At 39.8% G+C, this 20,619-nt stretch overlaps 1 protein-coding gene across 8 annotated transcripts in view; it reads left to right on the top strand.

The window, feature by feature from the left end:
- The window catches only part of KDM4C (lysine demethylase 4C), a 337,267-nt gene that overhangs the window by 228,879 nt on the left and 87,769 nt on the right, over positions 1-20,619 (top strand). Inside the window, exon 18 of one of the 8 annotated variants that reach the window (XM_059656702.1) lies at positions 17,321-17,833. The exons of the other annotated variants lie outside the window; for them this stretch is intronic. Within the exon in view, the coding sequence (XP_059512685.1) occupies positions 17,321-17,353 (33 nt within the window). The 3' untranslated portion in view covers positions 17,354-17,833. Of the gene's footprint in view, positions 1-17,320; positions 17,834-20,619 lie in introns of those variants that run through there. 8 annotated transcript variants of the gene reach the window in all.

Here is a 20,619-nt window from a genome sequence, read left to right as displayed (position 1 = left end):
TTGTTTGGTAATATCACAGCTGTGGCCTCTACTCATTAGGTAATTAAATGTACAGCAATGATGAGACTAGACTTATTTTCCAGTCACTGTATTTTATTTTATTTACATTGATGATCACTTGAAATACTTGGATAAAATTTATTATTTTTAAAAACCAACAAAATTTTAGTGGAACTATATATTTGGCTATAATGGTCTTTATCTAATTAGTTGTTCTTTCCTTTTTATCTTTAAAAATATTTAGCTTTTACGAACAATAATTATCTCAGGGATTATTTTATTTTATTTTTTTTTAAAATATATTTTATTGACTTTTTACAGAGAGGAAGGGAGAGAGATAGAGAGTTAGAAACATCGATGAGAGAGAAACATCGATCAGCTGCCTCCTGCACATCTCCCACTGGGGACGTGCCCGCAACCCAGGTACATGCCCTTGACCGGAATCGAACCCGGGACCCTTCAGTCCGCAGGCCGACGCTCTATCTACTGAGCCAAACCAGTTTCGGCATCTCAGGGATTATTAAAGTAATTGCTGCCTCATCTGAAAAATGCTACAGGTTGCTATCTAAAAGCATCAAGTTATTAAGCAGAGCCTTCCTTTTATAGGAAAGAAATGACTGAAAGTTATCTGAATAGGCTATATCCAAAGTCATATTTGAAAGGGAAAACCATTTTCTCTGTCAGCTTAATTAATGCAGATTCTAGATTACTTAGTATTTTTCTTACTTACTCACTTAGCATGAATTCCTTTGCTTCTAACTGACTTTTCAACGTAGGAAAAGTTATCCATGTGACAAGCCTGGTCTTTCCCCACCCCTTCCCATGTGCTTCAGTACTGTCTCCTCATGTACAGAGAGCATCAGGGCCTGGGCCCCTGGCAGGATGGTGAGGACACCTCCCACTCTGCATTTGATGGTGTGTGTGCTCAGGGATCGCCAGGGAGGGTTTGTGAGGAGTCACAGAAGCCTGGTGTGCCTGAGGACAAAAATAAAGCAATTGCCCCCACATGATGTAGATTTTAGAATTTATGCAATCATTTACTTTTCTTGTGTCCTTCTTTCTTGGTTGCCCATGATCATAACTGAATCTCTGGAACAGGAACATAATTGTGCAAAGATGAGAACACACACACAAAAGTAGAGAGATATAAAACACCCAGGAAGTTAGAATGTATCTTTTTGATTTTCACAGAAGATAGCAGTATCAGCTGTTGGAAAGGTCTCCAGTATCATATGGTCTTTTATTTTATTATTATTATTTTTTAAAATTAAATCCTTATTGTTCAGATTATTACATTTGTTCCTCTTTCCCCCCCCCCCCATAACTCCCCTCCTCCCAGTTCCCACCCCACCCTCCGCCCTCACTCCCCACCCACTGTCCTCATCCATAGGTGCACGATTTTTGTCCAGTCTCTTCCCGCATCTCCCACACCCCTTTCCCCCCCAAGAATAGTCAGTCCATTCCCTTTCTATGTCCCTGATTCCCTTTCTATAATCACCAGTTCATTCTGTTCATCAGATTATTTATTCACTTGAGTCTTAGAGTCACTTGTCAATAGATGCGTATTTGTTGTTCATAATTTGTATCTTTACCTTTTTCTTCCTCTTCCTCTTCTTAAAGGATACCTTTCAGCATTTCATATAATACTGGTTTGGTGGTGATGAACTCCTTTAGCTTTTCCTTATCTGTGAAGCTCTTTATCTGACCTTCAATTCTGAATGATAGCTTTGCTGGATAAAGTAACCTTGGTTGTAGGTTCTTGGTATTCATCACTTTGAATATTTCTTGCCACTCCCTTCTGGCCTGCAAAGTTTCTGTTGAGAAATCAGCTGACAGTCGTATGGGTATTCCCTTGTAGGTAACTGAGTTTCTTTCTCTTGCTGCTTTTAAGATTCTCTCTTTGTCTTTTGCTCTTGGCATTTTAATTATGATGTGTCTTGGTGTGGTCCTCTTTGGATTCCTTTTGTTTGGGGTTCTCTGCGCTTCCTGGACTTGTAAGTCTATTTCTTTCACCAGGTAGAGGAAGTTTTCTGTCATTATTTTTTCAAATTTGATCTCTCTCATCTTCTGGCACCCCTATAATTCGGATGTTGGTACGCTTGAAGTTGTCCCAGAGGCTCCTTACACTATCTTCGTATTTTCGGATTCCTTTTTCATTTTGCTTTTCCGGTTGTTTTTTGCTTCTTCACATTTCAAATCTTTGACTTGATTCTTGTGCTCCTCTGGTCTGCTGTTGGGAGTCTGTATAATATCCTTTATTTCAGTCAGTGTATGCTTAATTTCTAGTTGGTCCTTTATCACAACATTGAGGGTCTCAGTAGATTTCTTGAGGATCTCACTATATTTATTGGCGGTCTCACCAGTCTTCTTGAGGGCCTTACTAAATTTATCAGTGGCTTCTAGACAGTTCTTGAGAGTGGTTTTGAAAAAAGTGTGGTTTTGAACTCTATATTCTCCATTTCTGACATTTGTGTCCTGTTTGTCTCCGCATTTTTTATGCTTTCTTGGTGCAGGCCCTAGTGGTCTTTGTGCGCAGTCTTGTTGTAGTTAAGCCTTGATTGTTTTATGTAATACTGGGGGGGATTTGACCTCCAGGCCAACTGGCTGTGAGAATCAGCTGTGTCAGCAGTGAGAGAACTTCTGTCCTCTAGGGAGGTGCTAATCTAGCCTTTGCCTGAGGCTATCCGGCAAATGCCTCTTTGCAGGGCTTGTGCGGGGCAGGTCCCAGAGGATCAACAGGGTTGGCGGAGCGAGCAGGTATGGATGCTCTCAGTCCCATCCCTAGAGGCTCTGCCTCTCAGTGTCCCAGCAACCGCTGCAAACCTCGGAGAGAAAGCTGCCATCGAGTTCCTCTCGATGCCAGACAGTCCCGCTTCTCCTGTTTGATTCTTGGTCCCTAGAGACTCACCTGGATCTGGAGCTCAGAGTCTGAGACTCCCTCCCGATTGGAAAAGACAATCGCACCCTCAGCCCCCAGCCCGCTCTGCTCACACCTCCGCACCTTAGTATTTTACTTCCGCACTGTGCCTCCTCTGAGTCTCGGTATGCTTTTCTCTTTCCTTCTAGTTGTAGAATTTCCTCTCAGCCAGCCTTCCTCTGGTTCTGGGTGATGTCCGTTCCGTCTTTTAGTTGTATTTTTGAAGTGGTTGTGCGAGGCAGCAATCTCCGGTGTTTACCTATGCCGCCATCTTGGTTTCCTCTCATATGGTCTTTTAGAAGCAGGTCACCAAAAAATCTTTCGATTTGATTATAAAATTTAAGGGAAGAACATTAAGAAAAAATCAACGAGAGGTGTAAAACAGCATAAAGTTTTGGTATTTGTAACATACTTACCATGAATATCTATTACATACATTGATTGTTTTATGAAGATTAAATTAATCAAAGACCTGTGGAATTTATATAAGAGAACAGTAAACAAGTTTGTGGATTCTAAGAAATCTTAGAAATTACAGCAACCCTAAAGGCAACCATTAGTTTTAAACATTCTTCGTGTTTCGAGGGAAAATTCTCAAATAGAAGTGTTGTAGGAACATTTAAATATTAAATTGCATGCATTAAAGAAAATGATGTCTATCTCTATTGTGGACATTGCATACAAAACTTGGTGGTGTTCATTGACCACACATCCCCTCAGTGGCATAGCACCGTGCCTTGGTTTCTATGTCTGTAGACATTCCTAGGATTTTTACATTTGAAATCCTATTTCTGAAGCCAAATAGAGGGAGAAATGAATTTTGGAGTAGCTGAAGTTGCCCTCAGGCATTCGATGACCTCCATCCAATTTGTATTTGACAAGTGAACCAGGCACAAGTGTTCTCTGAGTGAGGAACATTATTTTGAAAAGGAATTTACACTGCAATGATGGCTGAGCTACAAGCCTTTTAGTATCTGGCTGAGTCCAACTATTCTACTTAGAAGCCTCTATACACTTTAAAATTTGTACCTGAAGTCAAATAATAGTGAACTTGAAAGCCAAAGATTATAGTTTTGAAAGGTACATCAATTCTGAAAATAGAGTGGTTTCACTGTGGTATTCCATCGGAAGAGTTGAATTGAGGTGGGGAATGCATTCATGCTTCCCATTTCTTAGAAGAAGGAAGGCACTTGTTCTCTTGCTAACTGGCTTATGTTATCAGATGTATTGAATACTAAAAACGGAGTTACTGAGAGCGAGATGCCTCTCGTGCTGTAAGATCACTCCTATCTAGTTAACGTTACTGCAGTGTTAGAGAGCAGCTTTGTTCTCTAACTTAGAGGAATCACAGTTGTATTTGACAGAGCCTCTGTTAATGCATTTCGGGAAATGTAAAGACATATTGATGATCTTTCATCACTTTAAGAGAAAAAAAAGTAGCATTGTAAAGGCAATAACAAAGGTCATTATGTTCCGCATTAACTCATGTACTGATTTATTCACGTCTTCAGTGATTTTTCAAGAAAAAGAGGAATTCTAAGAGAATAATAAACATTGACAATGATGAGCAAGTTTATTGTTTAAATGAGGTTGAGGAAAAATGTGCTTTTAATAGTGAACTATTCTACTGAAGGAGTGATGCTAGAAATGGCATAATTGTGGGGTGGTGTGTAGGGTCCTATTATTTAACAAGTCCAGCATAAAATGTACAGTATCATTAGGAACATTCTTCAGGACGTAAACATACACATGTCCCCAACTTTGTAAGATTTTTAAATAATTGTAGTGTAAAAAAAAAAGTACATTAGTAGCTGTATAGTTCTTAACTGTCAGAATGATTTGCTACAGGGAGTAGATCCTATTGCAAGCTGTCAAATTTGTATATTGCTGTAATACCAAACCATAAAATCTTTTGAGTAAAATGGAAAATGTCAGATGGGCATGACTACAAATAATATACTTTCTGAATGCTGTAGATATCTATAGGAGAAAATGTGTAAGTGTATGAAATGTTATCTTCTTATATGGATTTTTCTTTTATCTGCTGAAAGAAGACTGGGAGGCAAAAGGAAATTGATTGGAACCTTTACATTTTTAGTTTTGAACTCATCCCCCCCCCTCCCCCCGTACTAATTTTAAAAACATTATTAGACAGATAAGTAGAACTTCAGATAATTTATTATTAGAGTATTGTGAGCGAGTAATCTTATTTTTAGCTTGCACTGCTGAATGGTCTATTTTTTTCTGATCTTGTCTGTGTGAGGAGTGATTATTGATGGATTTTTTAATTGAATGAGTGAGTTGGGGTCAGGGTTTCAGAGATGGGGTCACCCCTTTCACTCCAGCATTGACTGGGTCAGTGCCAACAAGCACATGCCAAACCAAGGCAGCTGCCAGACAGCTCTAAACAGGCACCAGGGTTTTGCTTGATCAACAGTGATTGACAGCAGAGAGATTATGGTTTTTCAAAGGAGCAGTCATTATTGTAGAACAGTAGATTCATTATTATTTATTTTTATAATATTTTTAGATAAGTTAGGCTATGTATTCCCTCAGAATGTTGTTTTAAAAATCAATAAAAAAAAAGTTATAAAATGCTTTTTGTATAAAGCGAGAATCTTTCCATACTTTAATTTAATATGTTATTGTGATATATTTTAGGCATAGTCCCATAAGGGAGTGATGTTGTTTTCTCACATGAGCTCATATATGCAGGTACCAGCACTGCTCTAGGCAGCCACGGCTGGGATTCATTGATTTAAAATTGAAGGCTCTCTGCATTCACCCCGATTACCCTTTGGATCTTACAGTTCTAAGCCACTGAGGTTGAGTGTGCAGGCTCAGGATGGAGACTGTTTGAGTCCTGTGTCTTCCACTTAGGCAAACCTGGCCTTGCAGATTAACCTCCCTGTGCCTCATCTGTAAAGTGGGTGGTGTGAAGATGAATGAACAAGTGAAGGGCCTGGCATGTAGTTTCATTCAAGATTCCTCATTGCTTTCTGCTAATGATGCAACCCCTGCTGCATAAATCTCTGTAAGCTGCCTTCTGGCCAGAAGGACCAGCGCAGATAAATATTTCTAAGGGGGTAGTAGGCTCTGGTTTCTCTCATGTATTCATTCATTCATTTGTTCAACAGATAATTATTTAGGCATTGCTTTGTGATTAGGTGATAGATGTACTGTATTTTCACTTTGATAGATACTGCAGAATAATGGAAGCTATTGAAAATGAGACACACAATTGCAAGGCACTATGAAAAGATCTATTACAATAAAAATCCAGAATACCCTAGCCGGTTTTGCTCAGTGGATAGAGCATCAGCCTGCAAACTGAAGGGTCCCAGGTTCAATTCTGGCCAAGGGCACATGCCTGGGTTGCAGGCTCGATCCCCAGTATGGGGCATGCAGGAGGCAGCCAATAGATGATTTTCTCTCATCATTGATGTTTCCATCTCTCTCTTCCTCTCTGAAATCAAATATATATATATAAATCCAGAATGTATTTAAGGACCTAAGTAGATCTGGGATACAAGGTGCCGGGAGCCGGTCCATCCTTGCTGTTTCAAGGGACCTGGCATATATGGCATACAGTTCTTAATATGTTTGCTCACCTTCTTGGCGCTGTGTTTTAACCAAAGTCACCTCTCCGAGAAAGGTTGAATCCCCAGGTAGGGATTTTCCCCTGAAGTTAGGGAGGGAATAAAACCCCTCAACTAAGTGCCAGGCGGGTAATTAATCCCTTTAACTACGAACAATCATGCTTAAACTACATAATCTTTTCTCCCTGGAATGGAGATAAGAAACGCCCTAACCTTTGTAATAGAGATTGATAGGATTGAATCAACTGGTATAAATACAGTTGTAACAAGACAGAAAGAGACAGAACTCAGAACACAGAATTTAGAACACAGAACTAGAGACAGAAGAACTTCGCTGGAGAGAGCATGCCGGAGGATCCTGGAGAGGGACTGGCCTCGGAGCCTAGAGACAGAGCCTAGCGGGAGAACATGGCAGGGGATCCTGGACTGAACCTGACTGCGGAGATTGGCAGGAGAGCCTGACTAGAACCTGGCTGGAGAACCCGGACTGAACCTGGCTGGAGATCTGAAGCAGAGCCTCTCTGGAGATCAAGACCAGAACTTGGCTGGAGATCCTGGCTAGGCTGCTGATCAACTGAACGCTGTCTCCGTGTCCTTCCTTCTTTGCCGACTCCGTCTACACCTTTGGGGACCCCTGGACTAGCTGGGGTCGGACCCCGGCATCTGGCGCCCGAACAGGGACCCCTAGGTAAGCGCCCTGCACTCGGGATGGATCGGACTCCACCGTAGGAAGAGGGTGGATAGTCTTCGCCGACTCCGTCCACACCTTTGGGAACCCCTGGAACAGGATTCCCTTAGGTAAGCCCCCCCATTGAGAACCCCACACTCGGGACGGATAGGACTCCACCGTAGGAAGAGGGTGGATAGTCTTCGCCGACTCCGTCCACACCTTTGGGAATCCCTGGAACAGGATTCCCTTAGGTAAGCACCCCCCCCCCCATTGAGAACCCCACACTCGGGACGGATAGGACTCCACCAGGGTGCTACAGACCCCCCTATAGAGGATAAGTAGGGTAAGAAGGTGGATAGTACAGAACTTAGATTGAGAAGATGTGCCATACTGAGTCCAAAGAAAGAAGACTCTGTATTGATTCTTAGATTGAGAAGATGTGCCATACTGAGTCCAAAGAAAGAAGACTCTGTATTGATTCTTAGATTAAGAAGATGTGCCATACTGAGTCTAAAGAAAAAAGACTCCGTATTGATCTTTTAACATATATGCTTGTTAGCAGAGGAATTAAGGTTACTCCCAGTCAGACAGAACATTTTATACAAGAAATACGTCCATGCTTTTCTGAGGAAGGAAAGGTGCCGGAAAGGTAAATGTAGAGGCATGGGAGAAGGTAGGCCCAAGGAGCCTTATCCTTAACCCCACTGCAGCCTTTCCACCCCGGGAAACTGCAGGATTGGCAAGCTCTCCCTGGGGTGATAGATCAGGACTCAGGTAATAGCAGAAAGCGCCAATCCTACTCTTAAAATGGATACAAGAGAGCGTTTCAGGTTTTTCTTTTTAATGCCTGCTTTTAAAAAATAAAAAAGGGGGAATTTGCCGGGAGCCGGTCCATCCTTGCTGTTTCAAGGGACCTGGCATATATGGCATACGGTTCTTAATATGTTTGCTCACCTTCTTGGCGCTGTGTTTTAACCAAAGTCACCTCTCCGAGAAAGGTTGAATCCCCAGGTAGGGATTTTCCCCTGAAGTTAGGGAGGGAATAAAACCCCTCAACTAAGTGCCAGGCGGGTAATTAATCCCTTTAACTACGAACAATCATGCTTAAACTACATAATCTTTTCTCCCTGGAATGGAGATAAGAAACGCCCTAACCTTTGTAATAGAGATTGATAGGATTGAATCAACTGGTATAAATACAGTTGTAACAAGACAGAAAGAGACAGAACTCAGAACACAGAATTTAGAACACAGAACTAGAGACAGAAGAACTTCGCTGGAGAGAGCATGCCGGAGGATCCTGGAGAGGGACTGGCCTCGGAGCCTAGAGACAGAGCCTAGCGGGAGAACATGGCAGGGGATCCTGGACTGAACCTGACTGCGGAGATTGGCAGGAGAGCCTGACTAGAACCTGGCTGGAGAACCCGGACTGAACCTGGCTGGAGATCTGAAGCAGAGCCTCTCTGGAGATCAAGACCAGAACTTGGCTGGAGATCCTGGCTAGGCTGCTGATCAACTGAACGCTGTCTCCGTGTCCTTCCTTCTTTGCCGACTCCGTCTACACCTTTGGGGACCCCTGGACCCACTGGGGCAGGACCCCGGCAACAAGGCTGGCGGTGGAGGGGTGTGGAAAAGCTTCTTGGAAGAAGCAGTGGCTAATCATGCCCAAGCTGAGACCTGAAGGATGAGAAGAGCTTGCGGAGGGGCCAGGAGCAGGAGCTGTATGCTCAGTAGCCTGGAGGTGGGGGGGAATGGGCTGTCTGGGAAATGGAATTCCAGTGGAGCTGGAACAGGAAGGGAAGAGGGAGAGGCAAATGTGGAGAAGAGAAAGCCTCCTAACCACTGGCCTCTTGGGGCTGTGGAGCCCTTGTTAGTGTTACTGAAGAATCGGATGTTGTTTTATTTAATTTAAAATAAGCTAAATTTTAAAACGGAAGCAGCATAAACACATGAAACACAGCTATAGTTTTAGTAGCCTACATTTCACATTTCTAACACCCTTGAAAATTGAAATGTACTGTTAGTGTAAATATACTGCACATTTCAAAAGCTTAGTATGAAAAAGAATGTAAATAGTTCAGTAATAAGTTTTTATGTTGGTTATATGTCAAAATGATAATAGTTTGGATTTGTAGAGTTAAATAGGATATATTTTAAAAATTAATTTTACCCTGGGGACTCTTCCCCTCCCCACGGGGGAGTCTGTACTTGTTCTTCAATAAATCTCCACCTTTGCTAAAATAAAAATAAAAATAAATTAAAAAATTAATATTACCCTTTTTTATTGTGGTAAAATATTATTTAAACATTTTCATTCTGTTCATTTTTAGGTGTATAGTTCAGTGGCATTAAGTACATTCACAGCTTTCTCCATGGCTCGTCTGAGCCACCTGCCTCTGACCAGTTCAATTCTCTCTATCCCTGGATTCACACACAAATCACTTCCACATGATTATTGAAACTGCCCTCTCTTCCTCCAGTCCTGCTCTCTTGAATCTCCAGAAAATCTGTCTCCAGAACCTTCTCATGTTTCCAAAATGAAAGTCTGTATTTCCCCATTCTCTCCTCTCTCACTTGTTTTTAATGTGGCTCCTAAAAATTTAAAAATTGTACATGTGGCTCGCATTGTATTTTCTGTAGAGTGCTAGTTTATAGGATTTGTACTTACCCCAAACACACCAGAGAACCTTTAATGCCTGTGAGGAAGTGGACTAGGACGATGAGAGGGTGGCTCAGACTAGTGGTGTGGAAGAAGCCCAGGCTGGCACAGGTGACTGTGGGAGTGGTCATGCCATGCACAGGGAAGCACATTTTGGACACACTTAACTTGAGGTCTTTCTAGTTCATCTGGGTGGCTCAGGAGAAAGATGTACAAGAACATTACTCTCGTGGGAGTGCAGCTATTTCACAGCTTGATCCTAGGTTGTTAGGTCTGGAGGCCTATGATGGTCAGTAATTCAGGGCAGGGGACAATTGCGCTTTGCCTGGATGTGAATTTGGTTTGTGAAAATATTTTATCTGCTGCTCCGTGCTCTTTTTTAAGTGTAATGATCAGGTAGAACAGTGTCAGCTCTGCGAGTTTCATTTATGCTTTCTCTTAGAGCCAAGAAATGAAATACATTGATAATGAAAACAAAACCTATAGAAATGAAATAGATTAATTTGCAAAAAGTTTAGCAAGAAGGAAAAGTTCAGTGTTCTCATGAAAGATAAATGTGTCCTGGATACCAATAAAAACATAGCCTACGGCGGGATAGCATTGCCAAGGTGTGTGGCCACGTAGGAAAGGGGATTTGCAGTAAGAATCACACAGGATTGTACAAACCTATGAACAAGTATTCACTTCAGAATTGCTTTTAGTTTTAACTTCACTTTTAAAAAATTAGCTTTAACTAATAGTTTGGAACTCAAACTGCCTTTAGGATAACATTTTAAGTTGCGGATTCTTTTTCTTTTTGGAATATAAAATTCCATCTTTCTTTAGAAACCAAATATTTTAATTTAAATAAGTGGAAAAAGTAGTCAAATAAATTGACCACTTTTTATTACGGGAATAGTGTATAAGGTTAATTAAAACTTCAAAATTTTTTTCCTAGCGCCATCTGTTTCTCTTTATTGCTCTTTATTGATTTAAAAATCCATCAATTTTAAACACTTATTTTCTCTGTACAAAGCAAAAAATAGTATGAAATCTTTTCAGTAAATAGCAGATATTTTTCAGTAAAAAGAATCATGATATCCTGGCAAAAGGTATAATTTTAATAGACTAATGAGCTCTCTGACCAGAGTTGACTGAGCCTCATCTGCTTTTTACAATGATAAATTGACTGTGTCAAAATTTGCAATTTAGTCTGGTGAAATATTTTACTATGAAAGTTTAATTCTCATTTTTTATTTATGAGAGCAGTGGTAGCGTCACAGCAGCTTATAATGTGCTGGCCATTTGGTATGATTTATTTCAATGAATGTCACTTATTGATGTGTTTAGTCATTGTTGACCCACATTTAATCCTAGAAACTCTAAGTGGTGTGAAAAGTAGTAAGTCAATCACCCACTATAGTTAAACAAACAAATAAAAAAAAAATCATGATCCACAGATCCATTCAGTTGCCTTTTCCCAGTTTTAATTATGTCATGGGTGTAGATTTGACAGCTGCTGGTTTTGGAGCAATGGAAGAATGACAGCTTTCTTTAGTATTGTAGGGATCTCCTCTGAATAACTTCTACCACAAAGCATGTATTTGAAATGTAATATAGTCATCTTTCATTGCATAATTTGAGGATTCCAGCTTGTCATTTTAAAGGTTTAGAGGAAAATTGTGGAATAAAAGCATTTCTCTCATGCACTTATCAATTTTTTATTCAGCAAATGTTTATGGAACTGATCATAGTGTTTGGTGCTTGGTGACAAGGGCCATTCCTCTCATGGAGTTTAGATGCTGGAAGGATTTAGATGTGGAAATTCTAAGGGTGCCATTTATTCTTTTGGTAGTTTTGGAAGGCAAAAGGGAAGGCCTAGATGAAAGCATTCTAAGGCATTTCTTTCCTTAAAAAATGTTTTTATTGATTTCAGAGAGAGGAAGGGAGAGGGGGAGAGAGAGAAACATCAATGATGAGAGAGAATCATTGATTGGCTGCTTCCTCATGCCCCCTATGGGCGTGGAGCCCTCAACCCAGGCATGTGCCCTGATGGGGAAACAAAGTGTGACTTCCTGGTTCCTAGGTCAGTGTTTAACCACTGAGCACACTGGCCAGGCCTAAGGCATTTCTTCACAGAGTGATGCAATAAGCATTTCTGTTTCCCAATGTAAGGATATTTATCTAGTGTAGATATTTTCGAACATGTAGATAAAAATATCAGAAGTGTATGTTTTTCAGATATGATGAAATTGGTTTGAAATCATTTTAGAAATAATAATGAACATCTTTAAAGAAACAAAAGTTTTCAAATGGTCTTATATTGTTAACATAAAGTTTCAAATTATTCATAGCTCACAACAAAAAGAAATATAAATAATTAAACATTTGAAGTAATGAAATATTCATAATATGTAGTTTTCGAGTATCACAATATCTTGAAGTTTTTTATCATAAAGAATTGCGGGGTTATGTTGTCACTTCTTTTATAATACACAATAAAAGGCATAAACTCACTACTGCTGCAGAAATGTGCTTTGAAATGTCTCTAGGAAGAAGCCATCTAGAGGTAATTATCCTTTGGTATCATCCCTTTCTTAGGTTTCTCAAAGCTATTTATAAATACAGGGCAGGGCAAAAGTAGGTTTATTGTTGTTTGTGTGGAAAGTAATACAATAATTAATAAATAATAATACAAGAATAAACTCTGTGTTTCACACCCTTACAACAGTAAACCTACTTTACCCAGCCCTGTGGTTTTCAAATAAGGTGACCATTACAGAACATTCCAGTTGGCAGGTAGACTTTGAACTTAGAGGGAGATCAGTGGCTCAAATGTTTTTAGAAACAACAAAATTTAAAAACTTCTCTCAGGTACCATTTCTTTAAGGATCCTTTTTTATAATTAGAAAATGAAGAAGCCAGCAAAATGAACATTTTTAGGGTTCCCAATTTGACAGGGGGCAATCACCGTTTAATTTCCAAATTCTATCTATGTTAGTGAGGGCTTAGAACTAGTGAGTTCATGACAGCCTTACTGTGTCTGTGCTCTTTGCCACATTTTGGTTTGGGCATCTGACCTCACAGCTGTGGCACATTACACCACCTCAGTGTACATTCTGCATAGATGAGGCACGACAGCCTTTTCAACCTCCATTTGCACACACGGGATGACAGCCCACCTGCCCTGGGGAAGGCACACAAGCTAGGGTGATGTGTTCCTTCTTAATCACATCCTCTTTCTCCCAGAGATGTTCCAGGAATATGACAGGCCATGCTCAGTGCGGGTCATCAGCCTCTGACCTGCAGGGCCCAGGGCATCTCCACCCTGAGATGGCTAAATTGTACCTTCGAACTTTGACTTATTTATTGTTAGCATTTTAACATATAGATCATATAAGACTCTTTGTTCTTATTTTTAAATTGTATTTTAAAGTTTTATTTACTTACTGTTTTAAAAATTATTTTTTTAAAGCCAAAGTGTTCCAAATACAAAATGTGAGTCATTTCTACCTCTATGCCACTCCATCCAGGTGATCATGTTTAACATATGGGAGTAATATTTTTGACTTCTCTGTGGAGAAAACAGCTTGGAAGGATGCAGCATTGTACCATACAATGTTATAATTAAGTATGTTTCAATAGCATACTATATATGTGTGATACTCAGACACATATGTGAATCTGTTTTATAAAAAAATATCACCTTCTCTTAAAGGTAATTGTGTTTTCATTTCCTTTGGTCCTGTCATGAAACTATCAGCATTCATAACATTTCACTCACCTTTACTTATCTAACTCAAGTTTTTCAGGCTTCATTTTAAAAGTTTTTTAAAAAATAGAATTTAATCACCTGAATTTCACTAAAGGTAGTGCTGACTAATCTTCAGTGATGCCATTTGCTGCAAGTGTAAAAGCATTTGAATATAATAATAAAGCGTATGAGCTGTGGGGCCTGGCACCTGGACTCCCATTTCAGCTCTGCCACATGCCAATATTATAGAATATGGCATCCTCCTTCAAAATCTGTCCTTGGTGTTTATAACAGCTGATTGGTGTCCCTTCTCTCCCATTGGCCACTTGATTTTCAGGTTTCTCCCTGTCTTCCTCTGGAATGTTTATGTTCTTCCAGTTTCTGTTCGAAGCTCTTTCTTTTTCTTTCCACTCTTTACATTCTCAGTAAGGATTTTGTAAAATCGTAATCACAATAGTAGTACCTTCTAACATTGTTGTGAGTATCAAGTAAGGTAAGGCATGTGGAGTCTTTCACCCAGACCTGGCCTCAGTAAGTTCTCAAAAAATGTTTCTTCTTATTGTTGTTATTATGATTATATTATGTTAGTAATTTTGTTATAATAACAAAATGATATTAAAATAACTGTGTAGATAGTCTGCAATTTATAAATAAATGATATTAGGTTTGTTTTTAAGTTTACTTTTATCACTTGGGATACATTTTCTCATACATAAAATATTACAAATAATTAAGTACCAGTAAATTCGCAAATGTTTATTTAACTTAAAAAACCGGTTGTATTTTAAATAATTTCATATTCACAGGAAGTTGTGAAGGTGGTATAGAGATTCTTGTGTGCCCCTTTGATTATACCTCATATAAATATAGTCTAATATCAAAACCAGGAAATCAACATTGGTACGCTACGTGTGCTAGCTCTATGTAATTTTATTGCAAGGAAATTTAGTTCTACAGAAATGATTAAAAGGAAGGTAAAGCAAAAATAGTAGTAATGTATTATGGTTTATAGCATAGAACTCTTGGCACACAATATAAAACAATCTTTAAAAATTGTGCAAAAATGTGATCTTATATTTCACCAGAAGATAAATACAGAAAGCATGTATGCACATGATAAGATGCATAATGTCATTATCCATTAGGTAAAAGCAAGTAAGAACCACAATGTGAAGCTGCTACATAACTATGGAATAGTTGAAATCAGTCTGACTGACAATACCCAGGTGTGGTGCCACCGTGTAGCAATAGGAGCTCTCCTGCGTTGCCCGTGGGAATGCACAATGCTACGGCCACGTTGGAAGCACTGGCAATTTCTCATTAAGTTAAACATACAGTTTACCATGCCTTCCAGCACTCCCACTCCTAGGAATTTACCTAAGAACAATAATACTTTTGTTCACACAAAAACCTATAAGTAATATTTATGGTAGCTTTATTTATAATGACCAAGATCTGGAAATTGTTTGTCAACTGGTGAATTAACCAACCATGGTACATCCACACAATATAATACTACTACTTAGCACGAAGAAGGAACAAACCACTGATACCACCAGTGTGGGTGAATCTCAAATGGTCATGCTAAGTGATGGCTCCATATTGTATAATTCCATGCATATTACAATCTGGACAAAACACAAAACCTGTGAGGACAGAAACCAGACTAGTGCCGGGACTGTGCCTGGTTGGAGCTGTTGACTACAGAGGAACGCAAGGGAATTTTTTGTGTCAGTGAACTGTTGTATATCTTGATTGAGGTGAAGGTTGCATGACTGCAAAATTTATAAAAGTAAAACATTAAAGGATGAATTTTACTACATGACAGTTACATTATCTGTTAAAAGTTAAATGTAAAACAAGATTTTTAAGGTCGCTAGACTGTGGAAATGGCTAATACAACTAATGATAACTCTGTGGCATAGGAAGAGGAAATGTGAAGAGAAGTAGAAGGAGAAGAAATGGAAGGAAAGAATGTAGATGGCAGTACAAAGGGAAATGTTTCGGGAAGTAGAGCCCTTGACCACCCACATCCCACCCCACACTCACTGTGTACACTCCTTCTAGACAACACTGGACTTGTGGATGGAATCTTCCCCTCAGAAGGCTTTTCATGGGTCTCCCTCCATTCTGAAAGTTCTGATCTGAGGCAGCTATTTCCATACCTAAAATCCTATTGCCAAAATCATTCCTAAGAAGGATTAATTTTAGTTTCTACTGCTGCATCATCATAATTATTATCTCATTGAGGATTAAATGAGATATTTGTTACATTAGCAAAATGGTGGTACTGAATAATGAAGTGATGATATCAACTCTTATTTAATAGATGAGAAATTAGAGGTTTAACGTGGTTATGTTATACAGCTAATAACTGAACAGCTGCATCAAATCTGGCATCCTGACCCCAACCCCATGCTCTTTGCTAGTAGGCTACCCTCACTGTTGATTTAGGTAGCTTCCTGATCTTCTTAAAGGCTGAAAACAAACACTAATGTATAGAAGTTAATTGTTTCCAGTATTTGCCATAAAAACAATTACTTCAGGTAAGATATGCTACCTGTTTTTTGTTTTGTTTTTCATTTTGGAGGACTTTAAACGACTGCTGTACTTAAAATGGTGTCTGCGCTATGTCCTTGGGAGAAGTAGTTTGCAAGAGAATGGGGGAAGTGTTCTTAAATTAAGTTTTAATATATTCTCACACAGCATCATTAGCCTTGCAGGGCCTGTCAAACTCTAGTTCACTCTTGCTTGGTGTCAGATCTGTTGGAAAACTTTGACAACGAGTTGGTATGTCAGAGACGGCTAAAGCCTCAGAGAGGTGTATTGAGACACATAAATCTATCACCTAAATAAACTCCGCCAGTGGCAGGTGTCTGAGAACTCTAACTCACGGTGATGTGGGCACAGGGGTTTTGTTAACCAGAAACAGCATTTTACCACTGACGGCTTTTAAAAAGACAGTTCTAGACAGGAACTTGCTGTCGGGAGCACTGCAAATCCAACCTTGCCTTCAGATGAAAAGACTGTAGTGCCACTCACCTTACAGAGGAGAGGAAGATGTCATCAGATTTGTTTCTTAACGTCTAGATCTTTTATGTATATGAGTACCTGTTTAGTCGGGTTGGCCTTGCTTATCAGAAAGGATAAGCTAGCTGGTAGAGAAGAGAGAGAGAGAGAGAGAGAGACCTCTTCTCATGGACATTTTATGTAGTCATTTTGAAAGATTTTGATTTGAGAGAGAGTTGAAATTTTGGTTGCAATGATTTGTCTTGTTATTATTCTTGAAACAAGCCAATCCTCACTTGTCCCACTCATGGAGCTAACATTTATCATATATGCCCTGCACTGGGTGCTGCCCACTGTGCCGCCACGTTCGTCACCCATGTGGTCCCCAGCAGTCCTTGAGGTGCTGCAATTTCAGTTCCCTCCTTGTCAGGCCCCTTTGTAAGCACCCTCCTGTAATGAAACAGCAGTAAAAACACCAATATCCCCTTCCCCATGTTCTTGCTCTCATGAGATTTTACGCTGGGCATTATTTCAACCCATTTTTATTGGAAACTCGCATGATTTTAAGGCAATTAAGATAAATGAAATTCATTTAAGGTATACATATATGGGAAGTGGCTGGCCTGGGATTAAATTGACCTGTATCACAGCTAAAACAATTGCTGTTTGCACAAAAACTCATTAATGTCTGGCATTTGGACTGTTGTAACTTTTCATACATTGTGCATTTCAGACTTGGAATTCAGACACAGAACAACAACAATAATGAACTGTGAAAACCGCAGTTCAGTAAGAATTGGGAAATTGCATTGACGCTTCCTCTCCTGACACCCTCTTCCCTCCCGCCCCCCACCCCAATCTTGTTTCTCATCCTCCATGTGAATAGTCAGCAGCATCTCTAGGATGAGGCACATTAGCCTGAGCTCCTGCTGAGTCAGTCCATGGGTTTTTCCTGAGATTTGTCACCTGTGCTTTCCCCATGGAACCTTAGGACATCGTGCTCAGACATTTTAAGTGTTGTTTGTTGACCTAATGTGTGGATAAAGCTACTTATTTTGACTGGTGTACTCTCCCTCTTCTGGAACCTCTTTCCTTTTGTAATGGAGGCTAACATATATCCTACTATAGCCTCAAAAAGAGTGCCTGAAATAAAATTCTTTTCAAGGTGCGTCGAGTTAATGGTTTTGGTACATCCTGGGGTCACCTCCGTAGCATGGAGGCATTTAAGTAGGAGCCTCAGAAGTAGAGCTGGTAATCCTGCAGCACATCACAGGCCCCGAGGCTTGTTTGGTGGGGAATCCACTTTACATCTCTCAGCATGAATCCTGCCTTCCTGCAGCATGTCAAAGCAACCCAACGTATTTTGAGTTTTGGAGAAACGATCACTCATTCATCAAAGTTCTGTCTGGGTGATAATTTTTGCTTTTGAAAACAGATGTGGAAACAGAGCTGACAGTTGTTAGAATGGACCTGTTGATGAAACTCCTATTGTCACACATGCTGTAGGAAGACAGGTTGTTAGTATTCAGAATGGAGCACCTACAGTCTGGTGACTTAAAGATGCTGTTTGCATGTCTCTTGGATGAGTCTTTGTAGTTTAATTGCATTGCTCTGGAGGTAAATAAAAGTTGTCCCCACCTCCACCCGACCTGTGCTAAAAAAGCAAATATGAAGTAGGATAGTTTATTCTATTTTAGTGGTTAGTAAGATGTACTAATGTCTTTGTGTTCAGTATTCTTTTTCATTCCGGTTGCTCTGTACCAGGCATTGTCTAGGTAATCTTAACAACAACTCTTTGAGGTTGATAACATTATCCCCATTTTATATTTGATAAAACTGACACTAAGAAGAATTCAGTAATTTTTGCTCATATAGCCTGTAAGAGGTACCTCTTACCTCTAGCTCAGTTTTCACCTCTGTAAAATGCACCTTACTCTCACCCACTGTGCTGCCTGTACTGTTTGTATTTTTTAAGATTATTTTTTATTTTTCAATTATAATTGACAGACAATATTATATTAGTTTTAAGTGTACACCCCGGTGATTAGAAATTCTATGACTTTATAAGTGATCGTCCCAATAAGTCTTGTACAAATCTGACCCCATACGTAGTTATTAGAATATTTTTGACTATAGTCCCTGTGCTGTACTTCACACCCCCAAGACTGTTCTGTGACAACCAACTTGTCCTTCTTAATGTCTTCACCCTTTTCACTCATCTTCCCAACCCTCCTCCTGTCTGGCAACTGTCAAAATGTTCCCTGTATTTATTAGTCTGTTTCTGTTCTGTTTGTTTGTTTATTTTGATATTTAGATTCAGCTGTTGATAGCTATATATTTATCGCCTTTTTATTGTTCATATTTTTTTATATTTCTTCTTCTTCTTAAAGAAGACCCTTTCACATTTCATGTAATACTGGTTTGGTGATGATGAACTCCTTTAGCTTTTTCTTGTCTGACCTTCAATTTTAAATGATAGCTTTGCTGGGTAAAGTAATATTGGTTGTAGGTTCTTATTTTTCATCACTTTGAATATTTCTTGCCACTGTCTCCTGGCCTGCAAAGTTTCTGTTGAGAAATCAACTGACAGTTATATGAGCGCTCCCTTGTAGGAGGGTCAGAGTGTCTCTGGGTTTCCTCCCTTTGTTTTCAGCACAAACACCCTGAGTCATTTTTTGTTTTATTTGTTATTTCTTTCATTATAGACAGTTTTTTTCTTGTAATGTTCACATGCCGGGAGCCGGTCCATCCTTGCTGTTTCAAGGGACCTGGCATATATAGCATATGGTTCTTAATATGTTTGCTCACCTTCTTGGCGCTGTGTTTTAACCAAGGTCACCTCTCCGAGAAAGGTTGAATCCCCAGGTAGGGATTTTCCCCTGAAGTTAGGGAGGGAATAAAACCTCTTAACTAAGTGCCAGGCGGGTAATTAATCATTTTAACTACGAACAATCATGCTTAAGCTACATAATCTTTACTCCCTGGAATGGAGATAAGAAACGCCCTAACCTTTGGAATAGAGATTGATAGGATTGGAATCAACTGGTATAAATACAGATGCAACAAGACAACAACAGACAGAATTCAGAACACAGAACCTACACAGAACGTTCCCTAGAGACAGAAGAACTTCGCTGGAGAGAACATGGCAAAAGATCCTGGACTGAACCTGAGTACAGAAATTGGCAAGAGAACCTGACTAGAACCTGGTGACTGAACCTGGCTGGAGAACCTGGACAGAACCTGGCTGGAGAACCTAGCGAGGGAACATGGCCACAGAACCTGGCTGGAGATCCGAAGCAGAAGAACCTCTCTGGAGATCGAGACCAGAACTTGGCTGGAGATCCTGGCTAGGCTGCTGATCAACTGAACGCTGTCTCCGTGTCTTTCCTTCTTCGCCGACTCCGTCCACACCTTTGGGGACCCCTGGACCTACTGGGGTTGGACCCCGGCATTCACAATTCCATATTTACTTTCTCTTTAATGGTTCCTTTCAGTATGGAAGTTTCCCTTCTGATGTCTTGGTAGTCATATTAAGTTTTGCTTGCTAGCTATAACCAAGCTCTGTATTTTTAAAATGGTTTTTATTATCTGTCATTTTAAAAGTGTGTAGATTATTTAAATTGAATATAAATTGCCTTTACCCTTTTCTAGAGGTTCCATATTAAAAAGTAACTTTAATTCAAAATGTACTGAAATTTCAAACTTTACTATGTTCTTGAAACCCTAAATTTAATCTATTCTTGTCTGTCAAACATAGTTTTTATGTGTGTTGGGGCCTCCAGACCACCCCAGATTTGAGGCTTGTCTATGAGGACACACAGGGCTCAGCATATAGTTGTGCTCACAGCCATGATTTCAGTGAAAGAATACACAGCAAAATCAGTGAAGGGAAAAATCACCTGGGGATGAAGTCTGAGGAAACCAGGCTCAAGTTTCCAGACCCTCTCCCAGTGGTGTCACACAGGCCTCCTTAATCCCCCCAGAACAGGTTGTGACAACACAGTGGGGATGTTGCCAATCAGAGAAGCT

Source organism: Myotis daubentonii, chromosome 11, assembly GCF_963259705.1.
Source record: "Myotis daubentonii chromosome 11, mMyoDau2.1, whole genome shotgun sequence".
NCBI lineage: Eukaryota > Metazoa > Chordata > Mammalia > Chiroptera > Vespertilionidae > Myotis > Myotis daubentonii.
Note: the sequence above shows the minus strand (reverse complement) of the source record. Positions and strands in the feature narration are given on the sequence as shown.